At 50.5% G+C, this 14,203-nt stretch overlaps 1 protein-coding gene across 3 annotated transcripts in view; it reads right to left on the bottom strand.

Annotated features, from left to right (window-relative positions):
* The window catches only part of LOC140392440 (uncharacterized), a 431,257-nt gene that overhangs the window by 298,141 nt on the left and 118,913 nt on the right, over window positions 1–14,203 (bottom strand). For all 3 annotated transcript variants that reach the window (XM_072477698.1, XM_072477700.1, XM_072477699.1), the window contains exon 5: window positions 10,337–10,565. In XM_072477698.1, the coding sequence (XP_072333799.1) occupies window positions 10,337–10,565 (229 nt within the window). The remainder of the gene's footprint in view (window positions 1–10,336; window positions 10,566–14,203) is intronic.

Raw genomic sequence — 14,203 nt, 5'->3', positions numbered from 1 at the left:
CACCCTGTTGGGAGTTTTCTATAGGCCTCCAAATAGTTCTAGGGATGTAGAGGAAAGGATGGCGAGGATGATCCTGGATAAGAGCGAAAGTAACAGGGTAGTTATTATGGGAGACTTTAACTTTCCAAATATTGACTGGAAAAGATATAGTTCGAGTACATTAGATGGGTCGTTTTTTGTACAATGTGTGCAGGAGGGTTTCCTGACACAATATGTTGACAGGCCAACAAGAGGCGAGGCCACGTTGGATTTGGTTTTGGGTAATGAACCAGGCCAGGTGTTGGATTTGGAGGTAGGAGAGCACTTTGGGGACAGTGACCACAATTCGGTGGTGTTTACGTTAGTGATGGAAAGGGATAAGTATACACCGCAGGGCAAGAGTTATAGCTGGGGGAAGGGCAATTATGATGCCATTAGACGTGACTTGGGGGGGGGATAGGTTGGAGAAGTAGGCTGCAAGTGTTGGGCACACTGGATAAGTGGAGCTTGTTCAAGGAACAGCTACTGCGTGTTCTTGATAAGTACGTACCGGTCAGGCAGGGAGGAAGGCGTAGAGCGAGGGAACCGTGGTTTACCAAAGAAGTGGAATCTCTTGTTAAGAGGAAGAAGGAGGTCTATGTGAAGATGAGGTGTGAAGTTTCAGTTGGGGCGATGGATAGTTACAAGGTAGCGAGGAAGGATCTAAAGAGAGAGCTAAGACGAGCAAGGAGGGGACATGAGAAGTATTTGGCAGGAAGGATCAAGGAAAACCCAAAAGCTTTCTATAGGTATGTCAGGAATAAGCGAATGACTAGGGTAAGAGTAGGGCCAGTCAAGGACAGGGATGGGAAGTTGTGTGTGGAGTCTGAAGAGATAGGCGAGATACTAAATGAATATTTTTTGTCAGTATTCACTCAGGAAAAAGATAATGATGTGGAGGAGAATGCTGAGACCCAGGCTATTAGAATAGATGGCATTGAGGTACGTAGGGAAGAGGTGTTGGCAATTCTGGACAGGCTGAAAATAGATAAGTCCCCGGGGCCTGATGGGATTTATCCTAGGATTCTCTGGGAGTCCAGGGAAGAGATTGCTGGGCCTTTGGCTTTGATTTTTATGTCATCATTGGCTACAGGAATAGTGCCAGAGGACTGGAGGATAGCAAATGTGGTCCCTTTGTTCAAAAAGGGGAGTAGAGACAACCCCGGCAACTATAGACCGGTGAGCCTCACGTCTGTAGTGGGTAAAGTCTTGGAGGGGATTATAAGAGACAAGATTTATAATCATCTAGATAGGAATAATATGATCAGGGATAGTCAGCATGGCTTTGTGAAGGGTAGGTCATGCCTCACAAACCTTATCGAGTTCTTTGAGAAGGTAACTGAACAGGTACACAAGGGTAGAGCAGTTGATGTGGTGTATATGGATTTCAGTAAAGCGTTTGATAAGGTTCCCCACGGTAGGCTATTGCAGAAAATACGGAGGCTTGGGATTGAGGGTGATTTAGAGATGTGGATCAGAAATTGGCTAGCTGAAAGACAGAGGGTGGTGGTTGATGGGAAATGTTCAGAATGGAGTTCAGTTACAAGTGGCGTACCACAAAGATCTGTTCTGGGGCCGTTGCTGTTTGTCATTTTTATCAATGACCTAGAGGAGGGCGCAGAAGGGTGGGTGAGTAAATTTGCAGACGACAATAAAGTCGGTGGTGTTGTCGACAGTGTGGAAGGATGTAGCAGGTTACAGAGGGACATAGATAAGCTGCAGAGCTGGGCTGAGAGGTGGCAAATGGAGTTTAATGTAGAGAAGTGTGAGGTGATTCACTTTGGAAGGAATAACAGGAATGCGGAATATTTGGCTAATGGTAAAGTTATTGGAAGTGTGCATGAGCAGAGGGAGTGTCCATGTACATAGATCCCTGAAAGTTGCCACACAGGTTGATAGGGTTGTGAAGAAGGCCTATGGAGTGTTGGCCTTTATTGGTAGAGGGATTGAGTTCCGGAGAGTCATGAGGTCATGTTGCAGCTGTACAAAACTCTGGTACGGCCGCATTTGGAGTATTGCGTACAGTTCTGGTCACCGCATTATAGGAAGGACGTGGTGGCTTTGGAGCGGGTGCAGAGGAGATTTACCAGGATGTTGCCTGGTATGGAGGGAAAATCTTATGAGGAAAGGCTGATGGACTTGAGGTTGTTTTCGTTGGAGAGAAGAAGGTTAAGAGGAGACTTAATAGAGGCATACAAAATGATCAGGGGGTTAGATAGGGTGGACAGTGAGAGCCTTCTCCCGCGGATGGAAATGGATGGCACGAGGGGACATAGCTTTAAACTGAGGGGTAATAGATATAGGACAGAGGTCAGAGGTAGGTTCTTTACGCAAATAGTGGTGAGGCCGTGGAATGCCCTACCTGCAACAGTAGTGAACTCACCAACATTGAGGGCATTTAAAAGTTTATTGGATAAGCATATGGATGATAATGGCATAGTGTAGGTTAGATGGCTTTTGTTTTGGTGCAACATCGTGGGTCGAAGGGCCTGTACTGCGCTGTATCATTCTATGTTCTATGGCTCATCTGGAACTGCGGGGGGTATGGAGGAGGATATCTGTTCCCAATAGCAGTCCAGGTGATGGTCGCCTTGAACCTCTTCGCCAAGGGGTTCTTACAGGCGCCGAGTGAGGACATGTCCGGGATATCGCAGACGTCCACGCACAGGTGCATCTGTGCTGTATAGGATGCCCTATATGTCCAGGCAGCGGATTACATATACTTCAATTTGGACCAAGCCCACATGATGCCTGGGCAGTGGGTCTTGCCGCAATCGCTGGCATACCCTAGGTCCAGGGGGTGATCGATGGGGCATATATCCCCCTATGGGCACCGGCACATGAGGGGGATGCCCTTCATCAATCAAAAGATTGATCCATGAACGTGCAGTTGATATGTGACCACTGGGTGCACATCATGCACATCTGCTCCCGGTACCCAAGCAGTGTGCAGGACGCATTTGACCTGACGCACTCAATGGTGCCCGATCTTCGAGGCGCTACCTCAGGTGACAACGGGTTTTATCCACCGCAGTCGTGGCTAATGACGCCTGACTGGAGGACCCAGACCAAGGCAGTGAACCACTATAACAATGCCAATAAGGCAACCAGTAACATTATTGAGCAGTGCAGCGGCATATAAAAGATGCAGTTCCGATGCCTGGACTGCTCAGGTGGGATCCTCCAATATCGATCTAGGAGCATCTCCCACATTGAGCTGGCCTGTTGCGTCCTGAACAGTATTGCACTGCAGAGGGGGCAACATGTTGGAGGAGGAAGAGGAGGAGGAGCAACGGTGGTCCTCATCTGACTAGGATGCAGAGGATCGGCAGGATGGGGCCCGCGCAGGCACATGTGGTCGCGCAATGTGTGCCTCGGCCTTCTAGGCCGACTAGGGGAACTGGCAACCGGCAGACCAGCCTCCATGTCCCACCCCACCCCGATCTCTCCCATAGTCACGCACCCCTCCTCCTGTTCCCCCTTCGTGCACTACATGTCCCCAACTCTAGCACCTGCAGCCTCCCCCTCCAAACTTCCCACCAGCTTCACTACAGGGTTTGGCAGTATCAGCAGGTCTGGCCCATGGTCCATGGGACGGAGGATGATGACGACCCTCTGTGCAATGAGCTTGGGTGCTCCACATCACCTGACAACATCTGACTCCTGTCTATGGTATCACATTCCACCGTCAGCCCGGGTGTTCCCTGTATGCGTGCTGGTCATTCCATCTCACGGGCCCATAGACTTACTGGGGTGGTGGGGATAGTGACTGGGTGGGAGCAGGGTGGGCGGGGGGGTTGGTCATAGGATGGCGAGTGGTGATGGGTAACCCACCACATAGGCCCTACCACATGGCGCCCCCACATCTCTGGCCCCACCCCCTGCCAGCTCCGAGGGTGACCCCTGGGGGAACGTCGGACTGCCCTGGCGGCCCTGCCCCGTGCCTTCCTCCAAAAGCCCCACCCCACATCACCAGCCTGCCACCTACTCTTCTCCCCCCGGTATACCCTCTCCACCCAGCTAATCCCATTGCTCACACCCTTCAGATAGAGGACTGAGGCAGTTTGGAACATCAGTGAGCAGGTGTTTGCTATGCTCAATAGCTGCGCCCTAGTGCCAAACGCTACCATGGCCCGTTGTGACTGGGCCATGTTCTGGACCGCTGCAGCAATGTCCATGTGGCCATGGTTGCACAGAATGCCCCAGGCCTTGGATCATCCTGACCCATGGCCATGACCATCCTACCCAAGCTTCCACCACGGATGCCAGCTGTTCAGTGTTGGCATGGGTATCACACATTATCGGCATCGCCTCCTGCTCCTGCAGATAGTTGGACTCCCTAAAGTGCACCTGCAGGCATTGGATGGTTGCTGACACCCCCTCCTGTAGTCTCCAGCTCTGCACCTGCATCTTCAGCATTGATGGGACCACCCTGATCAGAAGCCAGAGACCTGTCTGGACGGCAGCTCGTCCCTGGGGTCAGGTCGCCCGCCGACTGTCTGTCCCCTCGGGGGTTCCTACCTACCCCTGATGTACCGCTGCATGTGTGATGTGTGCACCAGATAGTGCCCCAGGATCCTCTTCACTCTAATGACCCACTGGGGGGGGGGGGGGGGGAGTTCACCCTGACTGGGCTTGGATGTTGTCCATGGGGCTGCATGGGGGTAGGGGGTTGAGCGATGAGGGTGAGTGGGACAAGGGTAATGCCAGGGGCACGAAGGTGGTGACTCACCCGGGCTGGCTGAGGAGGTCATGGAGCTTCTTTCGGCACTGCTGGCTGGTCCTCATGGTGGGGCCCACGGTCTGCCTCTACCACCTCCGCCCAGGTCTGATTGGGGAGTGAAGTGCTTATATGCAGCTCCAGCTTGTCAAGCTCTCCAGTGCTAATCACGACCCCAGCGAATTCCTTGTTGGCGTGAGTTAGAATTGCACTAGTTTCACGTGGTGAGATTGCTGGCCCATTATCATGTCCTGAATAGCACCGGGTCTCGCGCCCCCATCAGGGCTAGGGAACACTCCCGATTTACTCCACTTGTCAACACTTAGGGCGGGATTCTCTAATAATGGGGTTATGTCCCCACGCAGGCATGAAAACCGGCGCCAACGACTCCGGCGTCAAAAGCCCCCGAAAGTGAGGAATTCTCACCTTTCAAGGGGGGTAGGTTGCCGTCAGAGTGGTCCCCGCAGCTCCAGCTGGCGGGGAACTGCCCGCGCATGCACGGAACGGCCGGGGTATTCCCGTGCATGCGCAGTGGTTCCCTTCTCCGCACAGGCCCCCGGACAATATGGCGGGGCCCGGCGCAGAGTAAAGTAGGCCCCCACGGAACCAGCCCAACCGCTGATCGGTAGGCCTCCCCGGTTCAGATCCCCCCACCCCCCGCTCCGGGACGGTCCCCGCACATTCACCTTCCATGTCCCGCCGTGTGGGAGGTGAGTAATCCACGCCGGCGGCACTCGGCCAATCCCGTCGGCCACTCGGCCCATCGGGGCACGGAGAATCGCCAGGGGGCCGCTGTCAATGGACCCCGACTGGCGTGGCGGCAATACCGCCATTGGAAGTCAAGGATGTTGAACTGCACCTTGAACGTCAGTGGAATATGTGGATGCCAGGATTTGGTTCCGGTGAGACTCGGCCGTGTGGCAGAGCCTGCACTGCTGCGGCTCCTAGATGGAGAATGGCACTGATACGGTGAACAAGTAACACATTGATGGACAGATCATTTTTACAACAAAGTTCTGGACATAATGGGTGGGATTTTCCCAGCCGCGGACCGGACCGGAGAATCCCTGCGACCGGGCCACGCCCCCCCCCCCCCCCCCCCCCCCCCCCGCGATTCTCCGGCCCGGATGGGCCGGCGCCGGTCTAACCGGCTGGCGGGAGCTCGCCGTTGAAGGGTCGGGTGGCGGCCTGTGGGGGGGGGCCTCCTTTGTGACCTGGCCCGCGATCGGGGCCCACCGATCGGCAGGCCGGCCTCTCTAGCTGGGGGCCTCCTTTCCTACACGCCGGCCCCTGTAGCCCTGCACCATGTTGCGTCGGGGCCGGCGCGTTGAAGGAGCTCACTGCGCATGCGGCGTTGGCGCCGGCACCACTGCTCATGTGTGCGTTGGCGCCGGTTCCACTGCGCATGTTGTTGCTCTTATTAGCCTTAGTTTTATTAGCTCTAATTCTGTCACCTTTGCTCACGAGTCGCCAGGTATCCTTCTGATACCGCCACGTGGTTCAAGTTCAAGTTATGATTAATAATGCAGCACACCGCTTAGTAAGAATTAAATCAACAGTCATTTATTATATACAGCAATTAATACTTACACAATAATCCTACTTTCTATATCAAAAACCTACCACTACTGGCAAATACTTAACTTTAGGAATGGCCCACCAGGTCAGGGAAACAAATGGTCTTTCGAATTGGATCTGGCCTGTGGGACTCAAAAGGCTGATACGGGTCGATGGCTAGGAGTCTCTATCGGGTAGCGATCGCTGGAGTCAAACTTACAGTTTCTTTGTCGAAGGTTCTTGCGAAGGTTGCGAGCAGGAAGAGAAGGGTCGATCTGAACTTGGCCCCTATTTTTATAGTTCCTAGGGGCTTCCCGCCTCTCGGGGCGGACCTTGACCCTGGTTCCAAGTGATTGGACTTGGTCCCAATCACTCGGTTCGATATGCTCCAATAATGGGGCATTCCTTGATCGGGGGGTGGTTCCCCACCTTTCTTTGTGTTAGCCTCTCTTGGTGCCGCGAGGTCTGGAGTAGCTTTACAAATGTTAATGTATAGCAATTGTTCCCGGGGATGGCTGTTTACTATGCAGATGGCTGGATTGTTGTGATGTTAAATGGCTGCATGATTTGATCTGCCTGGCTTCCCCCAGAGGCGAAAACACTGTTTTACCTGCAGCGGTCCGTTTGAGTCCTGTTGGCTGCTTTTCCCATCAGCCTTTTCAGTTAGCCATTTTATATCGGGTTTTGGTCAAATTAATCGGGAATCAGCCATTTTAGGTGGCTACAATGTGCAGATCCCGCGGTGCACAGTTCGTGCCGGGATCAGCAGCTGGAGCGGCGCGAACCGCTCCAGCGCCGTGCTGGCCCCCTCCTGGCAGCGGTCCATTCACGCCGTTGTAAAACGCGACGGCGTTTACGACGGAGTGGACACTCTGCCGCGGGATGGGAGAATCCCGCCCAAAAACTCATTCTTCGGCTTATCCTTCGTTTCTGTTGAGGAACCTGTGAGGGGTCATACCATGTGTCTGTTTTTTAGTGAACATGAGCAGATATAGCTTTGTATTGGTACCAATATGGAATGGTGTCGTTTCCTTGTTGTGTGATATGTGGAATGTTACGTAGTTGATTTTCATATCTTTGTTGCTGTTCACTGTTTAATAAACAAAATATTCTCAAGTGGTTTCTTGTGGGTACACGTGCCAAGTCTCAGACGATGATTATTGCATCGTACTTCAATCAAACTTTGATGCTTGAACAGTTTGCCTGAAGTGTCAGGACCATAGAGGCAGCAGCCAACAAGCAAACACTCATGGGTTTGGCTTCAGCACGAAGGATATCTTTGCAACCAGAGGGTAAGTGTGTGGATCAGGGGAGGGAGCACCTGAGCACGGTCTCCCTAATGTTCCTGGCAGGGGTTTGGGGTCTCCTGCCGTGGCCAGTGTGTGTGCAAAGCGAGGGTCTCCAGCATAGCAGCCTCAGTGGATAGCACTCTTGAGTGAAGGCGGGACAGGTAAAGATGGGAAGCTTGGGGGGTGGGATTGCAGGCAGGCAGGCTTTTAAGATTAACGTGACAAAGGCTTCACATGTATCAGGTGTTATATGTTTGAACAATGAACACTTTACATTTCCATTCCCGCCAGCTACAGATAGCGAAACACCAGTACCCACTCAATGTCCCTCACTCTTTTTGATCTGTTGTGGTCTAGTGCTCTGTCTAGGTGTGTACCCAAAATGCACATCAGAGGTGGAGGCAGTTTGAAACTTTCCACGCCCTGTGATCTTTGATGCCCTTGGCAGATGTCCTCTGGAGGGCCGGAACACCTGGGCCAACTTAGCAGTGTCACAGGCATTGCCATGCCACCCTGTTCTGCCGGCTGCCCTTGAAATGCACCGGTGTCAGGAGGGTGGGGGGGGGGTGCGGTTTCGGAAGAACTGGGTGTGGTCATCTCCGTAGTGGGTTGACCTCCAGCACTTCCTCCCGGATGGCGCTCGAAAGGCTCTGGGTGTCTCCATGAGATGGAGGGATAGGTAGTGTGTGCCCCAGATGTCTCAGTGTGATCTGGTTCTGCCAGTCCTGGCGCCTCCCCGTTGTCTGCACCATGAAGTTGACACCCTCAGTGGTACCCCTCAGTGATTGGGCCACGGTCTGCAGTGCACTGGCAATGTCCACCTGCTTCGGGGACACATCCCTCAGCGACTGGGACATGCTCTGCAGTGCCTTGGCAATGTCCACCTGCATTTGGGACATGTCCCTCATCGAAAGGGACATGATGTCAAAGCCTTCAGCCATGGTCGTCACAGACTGAGCCATGCCTGAACACCACCATTCAAGACGTCTGACCTCATACTTCAGGCTTTCCACTGCGGTCTCCACCCCAGCAGTGTTGGTCTCGGTGCCACGCATTGTTGGCATCATCTCCTGCACCCGTAGCCTTTGGGACTCCTCCAATCGGGCGGCTATGCACTCACTGGAATGTCGCTGACATCCCCTCCTAAATCTCACGGCCATGTCCGAACATCTGCATCACCTCTGGGATAACCTGGTCCAGAGTCTTGGGATCAGGCATACCTCTGACTGCTGAGTCCCTTGGATGATCCTGCCGCCACCCGACTGTGTGGTGCTCATCAGATTGTGTCCCAGATGCCTCTCCACTAATGTCGCCCACTCTGGGCTAGTGGAAGGTGGGGTGATAGCTGTGTCCCCTTGATAATGGTCTCCTTGGAGCTCTCCTCCAAAGTGGTCTCTTGGGTGGCAGGGGGGACAACTCCAGATGGACCCATTAGATGGAGATCCTAAGAGACTATGGACATGTGGTCAGTGAGAGGGACGGATAATTTGTCTGACATGAACAACCCACTTGAGACAGGTCAGCTGGGTGAAGGGGCAGTGGATCCTCACTTCTGCGGCGCAGGCCAACCTCGCTGTTGGTGACTGCTCTCTCCTTGGTCAACCCTGCGATCTCCAGGGCCCGTTCCTCTTATTATGGGCTATCTTCTCCTGTAGGGACAAAGAGAGGGTTTTGTGAGCCACACGCTTGATGGATCGGGGGGTATAAAGCAGGTGGCATGTGTGAACACCGCAACTGGACATGAAAGGGTTGTGCTGGTTGGTGCTGAGGAACAAGCATGAAGATTGGATGTGGGAGGGTATGAGATGTCAGCCAGTGCTTTATTTGGGCCGCGGTTGGGAAATAGAGGGGCAGCAGGCAGAACTGATGCCAGGAGAGAGGTAGTAACTTACCCATGCAATTCGGTGGAGATCATTGGTCTTCTTCCGACATTGGACGCTGGTCCTCCTGGTCATGCTGCCCACACTGACAGCCGCTGCCACTGACTCCCAGGCAGCATTGGTGACACTGCTGCTGGTTATCCGACTCTCTTGGGCGAACAGGATGTCCCATCTCACATCCACAGCGTCGAGAAGCCTGTCCAGATAGGCATCCGCAAAGGGAGGAGCAGGTTTGCGCACTGTCATGCTTGTGTGTAGACTGGAGTGAGCGGTGAGGAAGCGTTTAAAAGCACCCCTCATTTACTTGCAGCCAGACTCTGAGGCGCAGGTCTGGCGAATCAGACGGCAACACAGCCAGTATTGGCGAAAATCATAGAATTTACAGTGCAGAAGGAACCCATTTGGCTCAGCGAGTCTGCACTGGCCATTGGAAAGAGCCCACTTAAGCCCACCCCATCCCCGCAACCCAGTAACCCCACCTAACCTTTTTGGACACTAAGAACAATTTACCATGGCCAATCCACCTAGTCTGCACACCTTTGGACTGTGGGAGGAAACTGGAGCACCCGGAGGAAACCCACGCAGACACGGGGAGAACGTGCAGACTCCGCACAGACAGAGACCCAAGCTGGGAATCGAACCTGGGACCCTGGAGCTGTGAAGCAACTGTGCTAACCACTGTACTACCGTGCTGCCCCACGAGCTTCTCGTGGGGGCTCATCTCCGGCACTAAGTGCCATTAAACACTGGCCGCGATCTCGCCAACGCAGCTGTTAAGAAACACCCCGTCAATCGCGCCTAAAATGACACTTGGAAAACTTTCCGTTATGTTGCCTCTAACTTACTTGGTAGAAATATCATTCGGTACTCACCAGATAGCCAATGTGGAGTAAGGATATTGGTGATCCATGATGTATAGCCTTCCTTGAAAGAACAAATAAAGGATTCAACATTGCATGGAGCTATGACCTCATTTATCTGTGGCACTTCTGGGTCCAATTCACAGATGGGATTCACAAAGACTACTCGTGGGAAGAAGGCACTCTGGCGAAGACACACACCATTTTTCATCAAGTGATTCCACAAATTTAACGTTTTGGTCTGTAGAATATAGTAAGAGGAACTAAGTAAGTAATGGGGTACATAAATTGTAAAAGAATATAAAAAGATAGGGCAATGAGCAACCAAGAAAAGGGAGAAATTATTCCTCTATGCAAGGGAATGTTAAGAACGGTAGCACCAAGATACAAAGCCTAGGTAGTGTACTCTCAGAATCCAGTTTAATTCCAACCTAGTTCTTAGAATTTAAATTCAATTAATAAATCTGGAATGAAAAGCTGGTCTCAGTAATGGTAACCATGAAACCATTATCGATTGTTAGAAAGATTCATTTGCTTCCCTTTGGAAGGAAATCTGCTGACATGGTGTCAGCTACATACGTCTTCAGAACAACAACTCTTAAATGGCTTGGAAACTACACAATAATATCAAACTGCTACAGAAATGTCAAAAAGAGATAAAACTGGATGGCCCATCTAGAATTGGCCTAGGCACCAGAATCAACAAAGGCACATCCAGCCTTGTTGATTCTGTAAAGTACTCCTTACTAACATCTCAGGTCCATATAGGTGCCAACAACTTAAGTAGAACGAAGAAAGAGGTTCTGCATAGAGAATTCAGAGGAGCTAGGCACTATATTAAACAACAGAAACTTCAATGTTATATCCTCTGGATTAATACTTGAGCCGCTTACAAATTAAGGTTAATGGGTATGATCTTATAGCCAGTATTGAGACGTGGTTACAAGGAGATCAAAACTGGAACTAAATATTCAGGAGTATGTGACGTTTCATAAGGAGAGGCGGGAAGGAAAGGGTGGTGGGGTAGCTTTGTTTGTACAGGATGGAATACATACGATAACAAGAAATTATCTTGGATCAGAAGATGTAGAATCCATATGGAAGTAAGAAATAACAATGGGAAGAAGACGCTGGTGGGAGTAACCTATAAACCCCTAACAGTAGCAGATACTGTAGGTGTGATGAAAGTAAGAATTTCAGATATCTTTATATAGTTGGTGCAGTAAGGGTTAAACACCTGGGTTAGTATGTAACTGCAGCAGTCAAGTTTCAAAAAATCCTGGTTTGAAAGGCAGCAGACATTTTCTGGAGACAGGAGTGCAGTTAAAGCATTGTAAAAGTAAGATCATTATTCATTCCAGCCAGGGATATTGTTTGCTAAAGCTGGGCTGATAAGGACTTTTGTTTATATTAAGAAGATCCCCTGGGGCAGTATGTTTTCAACGTGCCAGAAAGAGAAAAGGTTTGAATGGACCACACTTGGATTTCTTACAAACATGAGGCAGGGTTTATTCAGGAGATGCTGCTCATACAGAACTAAAGCCTGGGGGAAACTCTGCTGATGTCACTACAGATCACAAGATGTTCCACCAGCTGGGTTGTATTACTTAAATATATAACACCCTCCCTGTTACTTCTTTAGTATAAACAACAATTTTTAACATTTAAACAGTAGACCCAATTATACATTAGATACATTATTTTGCACCATTATCTTTTTGCACATATACACAACTTAATAGGACAATATCTCAGGTGGACATCTATTTATTTTGGGTTGTACTTAATGTTCTGGAACCTGGGTATTCAAGACCTTTAAAGTATCTTCTTTTTCTTCTGTACGTAGTACTTCCTGTGAAGTTACTTCAGTGACCATCTCCCTTGGTAGTAAAGACTCCACAGAAACTGAATTTGGTCTCTGTTCAGAAGCATCACTGCTTAGATTTTCTGATGAAAATACATCTTGGGAAGTTTCAGCGATTTCACTTTGTGATGTTAGTAGTTGGTCAATATGAAGTTGCTAAACTCGTTCATCATCTGTCTATACGGTGTATGATATTGGACCTGTTTTTGGTAGGATAATTGCAGGTACCCGTTTCTCATTTGTAGTGTAGCTTCTTGCCGACACTCTCTCTCTCTCGAGTGAATACTCGCTTTTTAAAGTTTTGTTCCCTCCTAGCAATCTAAGCTTGTTGTTATAGTTTGACAGTCTCTGAAGTATCAGATGGCATCAAAGGTGAAAATTTGTTCTTAGCTTTCTTTTGAAAAGCAGCATTGCTTATGAACTCTGTATCATTGTGTGTGTGGTGTTTCAGTATGATATCAAGAAATAATTCACTCGTCTTGGCAATGTACCTTGATCCTTTGATGCCTTGATTGAGTGTTTAAGTGACTGTATGAATTGCTCGGCCAATTCATTTGCTGGAGGCTGGTATGGAGCTGACTTTATGTGCTTTATACCAATTCTATGTGCCGTATTCCTATTAAATAGTTTTTTAACTCCTGAGAAGTGAACTGAGTTCCATTGTCACTAACAACCTGCTCCAGTCTACCAAATCTTGCAAATATTTCATCCAACTTCTTAATAGTTTCTTCTGTCGTCGTGGATTTCATAATTACCACCTCTGGCGATTTATAATGTGCACCTCCAATTACTAGAAACATGTGTCCCTTAACTGGACCAGCATACTATTCTCTGCCAAGGCTGTGGTGACTATTCCTACAGATGTAAGATGTTATAACCCACCCTAAATTATGGACTTTGAGGTTCCCGCAACGTCGGACGAATACGAGCTTCCCCGATAGCGGGGCGGAGCTTCCCCTTAATAAGGGGCACCCAGTGGACTTAAAAACCCTGACCCAGATGTGAGTAGGGTCGGGAGACCCTCAAGGGAGTGGAGTTGTAGATAGCACTACCTGTGTAATTAAACCTTTTTGATTTGCCTCCATCATCGCTTCCTTATGGTCACTCTGTCTGGATTCAACACTGGCGATGAGGATAAAGCGGAGCTGCAGAAGGCGCCATCTTCTCAAGACTTGGCCCACTTTTCATAGGACTCTGGAGGCGGCTTTACTGATGGCAGACATGACATACCGAGGGAAGTTGAAAAGTTTTGATGCAGCTATGGAGGAGTGGTCGCAATATGCGGAGCGACTGCAATTTGTTTGTACAAATGGCTTCAGTGGGGAAGAGCGTAAGACGGTCATCCTCCTCACAGCTTGCAGGGCTGCCATGTACAGCATGATCAAGAGCCTAACGTACCTTGACGCACTGGACACACGGTCATTCGCAGACTTGGCTGCTTTGGTGGGTGATCATTTCAAGCCCAGGCTGCCAATTATTGTCAGAACTTTCCATTTCCATACCACCTGCCAGACCAAAGGAGAGTCCGTTACGGAGTTTCTGGCCGCCTGCAGAGTTTGCAGAGTTCTACAAGTTCGGGTGTCACTGTCTGAGATGCTGCAAAACAGGCTGGTTTGTGTGATCCACAATGCGACAACGCAGAGGAAACTATTAGCCATGGTTGGACCCTGCAGAGGGCATTTGAAATCGCTCTATCCCGCGAGAGCGTGGAACAAGGCGTACAGGAGTTGCAGGACACGTAGGTCCTCAGTCTAGGCCGTTCGGCCAACTGCAGAGCAATGCCTCCAAAGTCCGATGGTTCCTGCCCCGACCCCGGCGCCATTACCACCGAGAGCCAGGCCAACATCGGAAGGGTCAGGATACTATATGCGCCCTTTCCCCGAAACCGGCAAGCCGGAAACACACGTGGCTGCTGGGACCCGGGTGAGAATCGCCAAGTGATGGCCCACCGTCCCGCCTGCCAGGGCAGCACATCCCCCACCAAGACCAGTCGTATTTTTTGGATGAATCTGCTG

The sequence above is a fragment of the Scyliorhinus torazame genome, chromosome 16, assembly GCF_047496885.1.
Source record: "Scyliorhinus torazame isolate Kashiwa2021f chromosome 16, sScyTor2.1, whole genome shotgun sequence".
Taxonomy (NCBI): domain Eukaryota; kingdom Metazoa; phylum Chordata; class Chondrichthyes; order Carcharhiniformes; family Scyliorhinidae; genus Scyliorhinus; species Scyliorhinus torazame.
Note: the sequence above shows the minus strand (reverse complement) of the source record. Positions and strands in the feature narration are given on the sequence as shown.